Source organism: Geospiza fortis, unplaced genomic scaffold, assembly GCF_000277835.1.
Source record: "Geospiza fortis unplaced genomic scaffold, GeoFor_1.0 scaffold254, whole genome shotgun sequence".
Taxonomy (NCBI): domain Eukaryota; kingdom Metazoa; phylum Chordata; class Aves; order Passeriformes; family Thraupidae; genus Geospiza; species Geospiza fortis.
This window is the reverse complement of record NW_005054441.1, coordinates 291081-300180: the sequence shown is the minus strand read 5'-3', so window position 1 is coordinate 300180 and position 9100 is coordinate 291081. Positions and strand designations below refer to the sequence as shown.

At 61.8% G+C, this 9100-nt stretch overlaps 1 protein-coding gene across 2 annotated transcripts in view; it reads left to right on the top strand.

Annotated features, from left to right (window-relative positions):
• CSNK1G2 (casein kinase 1 gamma 2) overlaps positions 1-5732 on the top strand; it is a 15643-nt gene extending 9911 nt beyond the window's left edge. Inside the window, exons 6-12 of one of the 2 annotated variants that reach the window (XM_031062213.1) lie at positions 133-218; positions 559-643; positions 720-868; positions 1254-1337; positions 4588-4694; positions 5187-5275; positions 5314-5732. In XM_031062213.1, the coding sequence (XP_030918073.1) occupies positions 133-218; positions 559-643; positions 720-868; positions 1254-1337; positions 4588-4694; positions 5187-5241 (566 nt within the window). In that variant the 3' untranslated portion in view covers positions 5242-5275; positions 5314-5732. The other variant, XM_005427300.2, reaches the window with a different exon arrangement.
• The last annotated feature ends 3368 nt before the right edge of the window (positions 5733-9100 follow it).

Below are 9100 nucleotides of genomic sequence, written 5' to 3'. Positions count from 1 at the left end.
TGCTGAAGGGGTGCCAGGGGTGGGGATGGGGACAAGCTGCCTCTCCTGCTCTTCGGGGTGCTGCAGGATCTGGGGACTGGACAGGGACAGTGGCTCTAATGGGAACTGACCCATGTCTCTTTCTCCATGCAGAACAAAGCCGCAGGGACGACCTGGAAGCATTAGGGCACATGTTTATGTACTTCCTCCGTGGGAGCCTTCCTTGGCAAGGCCTCAAGGTAACTGCCAGCTCCTGCTGCCCCTGGGCATGGCTTCCTGTGGGTGTGGCTCTGCCCTGGCATGGGGACGGGGAACGTTTGGCCCCTGGGGTGTTGGAGGGTTAGGACCCTGCCAGCTCTGAGCTCCATGCCAGGCCCTTGCAGTGCTGAGCAGGTCTCCCTGTGTCCCCCCAGCTGCTCTCACAGTGGCTGCCCTGGAAACCCTGGGGTTTGTCCTGCCCGGGGAGGGACTTTCCTGGGAAGGGGTTACCTGGGAAAGGGGGCCCAGGAAATCACACACGGTGTGACAGCCCAGGGCAGTGCCTGACCCCTGTGCTGACCCCCTCCTTGTCCCCGCCAGGCCGACACTCTAAAGGAGAGGTACCAGAAGATTGGTGACACCAAAAGAGCCACCCCGGTGGAGGTGCTCTGTGAGAACTTCCCAGGTGAGAGCTGTGCCCAGCCCAGCCCCCTGCCCTGAGCCCCCTGTGCCTGTCCCCCTGAGCCCCCCTGTCCCTGCAGAGGAGATGGCCACGTACCTGCGCTACGTGCGGCGTCTGGATTTCTTTGAGAAGCCTGACTACGACTACCTGAGGAAGCTCTTCACAGACTTGTTCGAGAGGAACGGTTACGTGTTCGACTACGAATACGACTGGGCAGGGAAACCTCTGGTGAGTGAGAGCTCAGGGCCTGGAGCACAGGGGGAGGCGCCCGGGGTGCAGGGACAGCAGCCAGGGAGGAGGTGGCACTCAGCCATCCCTGCCACACAGGGGACCAGCTCCACCCTCCTCACCAGGCACAGCTCCAGGGCTGTGACACGGGACTTTGAGGCTCATGGAGCCAAGGGGACCCCAGCAGCCGAGCTGGCACCTCACTTTCTGCCATGGGTGCATTCCTTGGGCTCACTGCAGCCAGATACCAAGCATGGCACTGCTGGGGCAGGGTTAGGGGCAGTGATCAGGCCCTGCTTCTGGGGGGTTTGGCCAGAGGTTGGGTCTGGCTGCGGGATGTTGGGAGGGCTCCGTGCTGCACTGACATTGTCCTTTGTGTCCCCAGCCCACCCCCATTGGCACGATGCACAGCGAGGTGCAGGTGCAGCCCCCGAACAGAGACAAAGCACAGCCACACACCAAACACCAGGTGAGCAATGGCACAGCCTGCCTGGGGCACGGGGCCGTGGGCTGGGCAGCTCAGGCTGCAGCCCCAGGGATGTGGAGCCCAGCAGGGATGGTGGCAGGGACTGGAACGTGGCTTTCCCTCAGTGCTGTGTGTGGGAGGAGTTTCCTCCCACAGCTCTGGGTCTGTGGCTCACCGGGCCCAGGGCAGTGTCCCTGTGGCCTGGCAGAACAGGGAGGAGGCACTGTGGGGGCTGTAGTGTGACTGGGGGGTGCCAGGCCTGGACATCAGCTGGTGAGGGGCAGGGGGAGAGCTTGGTGCAGGCTGAGCCTCCTCTGCTCACTGTCCCCATGGGTGACTCGCTGCTCTGCTTGTGATGCCCTTCCATCGATGGGACAGTGACATGGGACAAGGGAGAGCAGGACTGGGGGGCAGCTTGGCTGCATTTTGCCCCATGCTGAGGCTGCCTTTGTCCTGGGAATGGGCAGGGCACAGGGAGCCCAGCCCGGGGCAGGGATCAGGCAGAGCTGTGTGGGAAAGGGGCCAGGCTGCTCAGAACTGCTCCAGTGCTGTGGCCTGTCCTGTCCTGGTGCAGGACACGTGTCTCTGGCACTGCTGCCACCGAGAGCAAACCTCATGTGTTTCCAGCAGTCCTGTACAAACCCTTGTCCTCCCAAACCTCCCTGGGGGCAGAGCACCTGCAGAGGGGCTGGAGCAGGGGGTGCACTGCCCTGTCCTCCCCACGCTGCTCCTGCCCAGCACAGGGAGCCTGGCAGAGCTTCCTTAGGGAGAGGGAGACATCTTCAAATCACCTTTGGCTCATTTCTGGGAGCTCACTCCCAGCAAGGTCTGCTCTGTGCCCCCACACCAGGGCAATGCTGTGGTGGACATCCCTTCTCCAGAGCGGGGGGAAGAGCAAAGCACGGAGTTCCCAGAGCAAGGGAGCAGTGTCCAGCCTGGGGACACAGGGTGTCCAAGCCCTGCTTGGGGACACAGGGTGTCCCCACAGCTCTGGGGCCGTGCTGTGCTCACTGGGGGAGAGTTTGGCCCAGCTGGTGCCACACAGGCCCTGCCGAGCCCTGCGTCGTCCTGGGGATGCGGCGTCACCTGGGCCTGGCTGCAGCCCCGGCTCTGCTGCCCCAGCCCGCTCCCAAACACGGCCCCCAGCCCTGCTGGAGCTGGCCCTGCTCCAGGGGCTGCGTGAGGCTGGCCCTGGGGTGTGTGTGTAGGTGGCAGGGGGACACAGATCCCCGCTGTCACCACAGGGACCGCTCTGGGAGCCGCCGGGACGGTGCTGCACGGGTGCCCTCCGCAATCACCAACTCGAGCTGCTCCGGTCATGTTTTTGCTTTTGCATGTCTTATTTTCTCGACTCCCTTTGCCACTTTTCCCACCCCTTCCCTCCACTTCTCCCTTCTCTTCCCCATTCTCCCTCTTTTTCTTTTGTTTCTTTTCATTCTGTTCCTCCTGCCTGTCGCGAGCAGCCGCCCGAGGGGACGGAGTTGTGGGATCCTCAGGCCGGTGGGCAGCCTGCCGAGGAGCCTTTGGGAGCTCACCTGGATGAATGGGTGATGGATGGATGGATGGATGGATTATGGATGGATGATGGATGGATGGATGAATGGGTGATGGATGGATGGATGGATGGATTATGGATGGATGATGGATGGATGGATGAATGGGTGATGGATGGATGGATGGATGGATTATGGATGGATGATGGATGGATGGATGAATGGGTGATGGATGGATGGATGGATGGATTATGGATGGATGATGGATGGATGGATGAATGGGTGATGGATGGATGGATGGATGGATTATGGATGGATGATGGATGGATGGATGAATGGGTGATGGATGGATGGATGGATGGATGGATGGATGGATGGATGGATGGATGGATGGATGGATGGATGGATGGATGGCAGGCACACCACAGCACAGCAGCTGGGTGGATATCACTCTGCCCCCAGTGCCGCTCGTCTGAGCACGGACCTCCCTGCTCCTCCTTGACTGGAGCCCTGGCTCCCAGCCCTGCTTCTCCTCCCTTCCCGGGCACTCCTTGGCCGTGTCCCCTGCTGTGGCCCTGCCTCAGTGCTCTGCTGGCGCCATCAGCCCCGTCTGTGCTCGCCGCCCTCGCCGCCTCCTGCCCGCTGCTGCTCAGCCCTGCCTGGGCCTGGGGGTCCCTCCCTCATGGATGGTGGCACATCCATGCCGGGTCCCCTGGCTGGGCCTGCGCCGCTTCCTCTGTCTCTGCTTCCGTCCCCGCTGCTCTCGCTCGTTCCTGCTGCTCCACGGGGACTCTGCTGGTGCTCAGCCCCAGGCCTGGGCACAGCTCCTGCTGTTGCCGTCATGGGGCCGGGCACTCCGTGGTGCCAGGCAGGCCCAGGCACTCCGAGGGCCCAGCTCATGCTCTGCCTCGCTCCTCCTGTCCCTCATCCCCTTCCTCCTCCCCAGTCCTGCTCTGCAAACCCTCCTGCCGTGCTCCGCCTGCGCCCGGCACTGCAGGGTGATGTGCAGGGGACTCTGTGCTGGTGTCAGGGGCTGGAGCCTGACGTGGCCCTGCTGGCTGGGCACTGCCTGTCGGGTGTCCCTGCTGGCTGGGCACTGCCTGTCGGGTGGCAGCTCCTCCAAGGGGCTGGAGAAGGCCCAGGGTCCTTGCTGGGGCCGAGCAGCTTGGGGAGTGTTTGGCCTGTGCATCCCCAGGGAGCTCCTGGCTTTGCCTGCGGGCAGCAGGCACAGGATGGCGGTTCAGGCATCCCACAGTTGTCTTGGTGGCTTGGATGTCCTCCTGGCCCTGGCACTGTGGCTGACCCTGCTGCCCTGGTGAGTGGGCAGGAGCTCAGGGATGCCTGAGCCTGCATGGTAGGCACTGGGCTGAGTCTTGGTGCTAGGAAGCAAAGTTGTGTCCAGGTGCTCAGCTGTGGGAAGGGCTCCTTGGAGCTGTCAGCTTTGCCAGGCCCTATCTCTCCCCCACTCTGGAGCTGGCTGCTATGATGTCTCTCTCTTGGTGCAGGGGCTCCCAGCAGCTGGGATCCTTCCAGGGGTGTTCTAAGGGGCTCAGACCCCTCTGTTGTGATGGGACTCTTGGGGAGAGCTCAGTACCGAGGCCGAGCACTGCGGTCTGGGTGAGGGCACCATCCTGCCACCAAGGGCACCTCGGTGCTCCCGGGCAGAGCTGGGTGGTCTCCTGGGTGGCTCCTGTGCCCCTCAGGGAGGGGAAGGGCTGCAGACCCCCGGGCTGCCCCTGTTGACACTCATCTCTCCCCAGGTGATGAGCTCCACCAACGGAGAGCTGAACACAGATGACCCGACGGCAGGACATTCGAACGCCCCCATCACAGCCCCCACCGAGGTGGAGGTGACAGACGATACAAAGTAAGGCCCCAGCCCTGCCCCTCGCCAGTGCTGGGCTGGAGGAGGGCTCAGCAGCTGCCCCAGGATGCCTTGTCCAGTGCCCTCCAGCCCAGCTGTCCCCTGCCACTCCATGAGGGGTGTCCCTGCAGGGCCACCACCACCCCAGCCCTTCCCATCTCGCCCTGCCCAAGGCTCCTGCACAGAGGGGCATGGATGGATCTGTCACTGCTCCTTCTCTGGAGTCTCTGCCTGGCCCTGGCTCATTGCCTCGTGTGCCATGGTCAGTGTCACCCCCCTGGTCAGTGCCATTTGCTGTGGCAGCTGTCACTTTTGGTGTCACTTGTGGTGCTCCCAGTCCAGCCCCTGCCGTGTACCAGGGGCCCTTGGTGGAGCAGCTCTGCCCACGTAGGGCTTACCGAGGCACCGGGGCGTTTCTGTCCTCCCTGACCCCTGGGCTGCTGCTGCCCCCTCCGTGCCGTGGCCCTGGGGCTGACGGGTCCCCTCTGTCCCCAGGTGCTGCTGTTTCTTCAAGAGAAGGAAGAGGAAAACCACCAAGCGTCGCAAGTGAGCAGCCGGGGCCGGGCGGAGCGGCGAGCGCCGGCGGGCGCGGCGGGGGCGGGGCGGAGCGGCGAGCGCCGGCTCCTCTCCCTCTGGCCGTGGCTGGATCTCGCCCCGCGGAGCCCGCGGCCCCTGGGGCTGGACGGGGACGGGGGGGCCGGGCCGGACGGGCTCCCCCAGCGCCCCACGCGCAGCTGGGGAGCGGGGCCTCCCCAAACTGCTTGTCCTTTCCTCCGCCACTCGTGGCCGTTTACTCGAACCAAGCCCAACTTCGCTGAAGTTCCTGCGTCCGTCAAACAGAAAAAAAGAAAAAGAGGAAAACCCACGGCGTCACTTGCTTTGAGTTTATAACCGGTCTGAAATGGGGATCAACTACAGACTCTGACCCATCGCTGTCAGAAGAAGACGAAGACAATTTCAAGAGCAGTGGGCTAAGGAGGAATATTTTTTTTTCTGTTGCTTCTTTGTCTCTTAAGTTAATTTAAAGTGAGTCTCGGTGCAGAGTGCTGAGTCGTCAGTCTTTGACCGTCATCTTCAGTGTTACCGAATTCTGCTCTTCCTCCCCCCGCGCCCCCGCCGGGTCCCCTCGGTCAGTGGCGAGCGCTGGGCTCGGTGCGGCCCCGCTCGGGCGGGGAGAGCCGGGGCCGCGCGGGGCGGAGAGAGGAAACGCGTTTACAGTTCATTTACGATGCACTTTTGCGAGCAATACAGGCGCCGTCCGGTCCCGCGGAGAGCAGGTCCGAGACTCCCAGGGGCTGGGGGACACAGGGACAGGGACGGCCGAGACCAAAGGGACCCATGAATGGCGGTGGCAAAGCAGGGAGGGGAAGCGAAGCAGCCTCGTCTCTGATGCTGCCATGTCTTGGGGCTGGATGTTTGGTGTGGGCAGGGCTTGATCGGCCTCTTCGTTTTACAGCCTGAGCCCCCCGGGGGCCGGGGCTGGGGCCGGGCGGTGAAGGGCGCCGGGGTGGAGCGATGGAATCCCCACCAGGGCATCCCCCGCTGCTGCTGCGGGATCCTCCCGGCCTGTCCTGGGGCTGGGGAAATGCAGGTTTGGCACTGACCCACGGACACCCCCCGCACCCCCGCGTTCCTCGGCACCCCCAGGGCACTGCAGCTCCCCACGTGAATGACCCCGTGCGCTGTCGTGTGTATTGATCGTGACACTTTGGGGGGGGACACACACTTTATCTTTACCAAAACCCTGTTGTTCTGCCCCAAGAGAAGGGGCTGAGGCTGTGCTGGGGGGGCGGGGGAGGGATGGGACCATCTGTGGCTGCTTTGAAACATTTGTCCAAACTGACCATCTCGGGGGCCTGGAGACCCCGCGTTGTGGAGGGGCTGGGGGGGCGTGGGGTCTCCCACGGGGCCGTGCCCTCCCCACGGCCCCTCTTCATCCAAAATTCGGGATTGACCCCGGCTTTGGCTTGGCCGGGCTGCGGCCCCAGCTGCTGCTGCGTCCCTGGCCACGGCGGGAAGGGGACGTGCAACGTTTGACCTCGTGTCCCCAGCGAGGCGAACAAACGAATTTTTAAAATCGCCTTAAAATTTTCACTGGAAGTGGTCCCTTGGCAGCGCGTCGGCTCAGAGCAGCCCCGGCAGAGGCCGAAGAGGAGCCGCGGAGGGGAAGGGGAGGCGGCCCCGAGGGTGTGCCCGGCGTGCCCGGCTCTGTGCGCGCTCCCTCGGCCGCCGGGGCCGCGCCCGAGCCCGGGACTCTCTGTCCTTCCAGCGAGGAGTCCAAATACTGCGATTGTACGTGAGAGCGTTTGTTCCATTGCGAGTTTAGTTACTGCTTTAAAACCAAGTGTACAGATACGGCATTTCAATTTCTCTGATGCTTCCTGGAAGCCATAGAATTTAGGGGCTTTTTTTTAATAAAAACAAAAAAATAAAAAAAATCTTTAAAACCCAACACATTCTTCTGTGCTTCATTGTGTGGCTCCCAAGGGTGAGGACATTGCCCAAGCACCCCCCTGTTGCTGGAGGCTCCCTCAGCAGTGGGTGGGAGCAGCCCCAGCCCCTCGCAGGGGGGACCAGGAGCCTTTTCTGGAGCTGCAGGAGGAAAATCTCGGGGGGGACAGGTCAGGGAACAGCAGCACAGCCGATGGCTCTGGGCAGTCCTGCAAAGCCCCTGAGTGAGGAAGGTGATGGTGCAGGAGGGTGATTCCCAGCTGAGCCCGGTGCTCCAGCCGCGCTGGGCTGGGCTGGGCTGGGCTCCCCCTGCTCCGGGCACTGCAGGGCCCCCAGGCCAAGCTCCAGCTCCCCCTGCTCCGGGCTCACGTTCACCACAGCCCCACTGCTCCCTCGGGCAAAGGGCAGGGCTCTGATGCCCCCATGGAGCTGAGTGACCCTGGGAGCTGTGCTGGGGACAAGAACAGAGCCCAGCCCTCATCCCTGCTCCAGCAGCCCCTAAAACCTCTCCATGCTGGGAATCATTGGCCAGAGGATTTGCCTTTTCCCCTCAGGCCTGGACCCCCAAAGTCTGAGACAGCTTTTAGTTCATTTAATTGTCAAAAACCTCCAATTCAGGTTCAAGAAATTCAGTCATAAAATGACATCACCCAGACCAGAGTGTGCCCACCCTGTGCCATCCTGCTGCCCTCCTACCACCACCTCATACCCTGAGGGTCTGGACTCCCCAGCAGTGCCTGCCAGGCTTCAGGAGTCCCGAGGATCTGGCTCACCCCACACCCCATGGATGGGAAGCTGAGGTCCCCACACCCTCAGCTGGGGGAGATGGGCCAGGAGCCAGCATGGCCCAGATCTCCCCTCCACCACTCCAGCATCCATCATTCTCCTCCCATCACAAAGAAACTGCATAAAGACAACCTCGATGTCTTTATTGTTTTCCTATTTACAAATCACAAAGCTGGCCAAAAAGCAGAGTGTGAACACGGGACGAGAGCATCGGATACATTCATCAAAGAGCACAGGAGCCGGGCCGGGCCCGCTCTGCTGGAAGGTGACGTGGTACAACAGAATGGCTCATACTTCTGGGAACAGGCATGTCCAACAAGGAATTACATTCATCTATCTACAAAAGCCAGAATTGCATCAAACTGCAGAAAAGCCATAAGAACAGAAGTTGCTCAGGTGTAGTTCAGAGTTTTGACTCCTCTCCCTCCGTGACAGGACAAGCTGCCAGACCTGCCTCGCACAGGGAGGGCAGGAAGGTGGGATTTGGGACGAGAATCTGCGTAACAAAATAATCATGAGAACAACAGAACTTCCAGGGAACAGCTGGGGAGGCTCCCCCTGCAGCTGGGCAGGGCCTGCCCCAGCCCTCTGCTCCTCCCAGAGCCAAGTGCACAGCTCTGCTTCTCTCAAATTCCAATTATTCCACTATTTCCACCTGTACCTGATGCCCCGAGGTGCAGAACCCAGATCAGAGCCCCTGGGAAGGTGCAGCTCCAGCACGGGCCCTGGCTGGCAGCAGTGACATTCCCCCCACCCTTGGGAGAGGGGTGGTGACAGGAGCAGGCACAGTCACAGTCACAGACAGCCTGACGGACACAGAGCCTGGGCTGTGAATCCATCCCACAGCACTGTTTGCATTGCACAGAGTTGGGTTCAGTCACCAGGTCATGGACCCAGGGTTGGGATTTTTTTCTATGTTTTTAGTACTGGCCATATTAGAACCATCCCACCTGGAAGCAGGCTGACAACACACAGCTCACACCATCTCCCTGGAGCACAGAACACACTCTGGGCATCTCTAACAGCTACTGCTGAGGAGGTGCAGGGCATTCCCAGGCTGCTGCTGCAGGGCTGAGGAGGAGACTCCAGCCAGCACATCCCCAGGATCCCGGCTGGGGCAGCAGGAGGAGGAGGAGAAGCCGTGCTCCAGCCAAGGACAGCCAGGGTTCCAC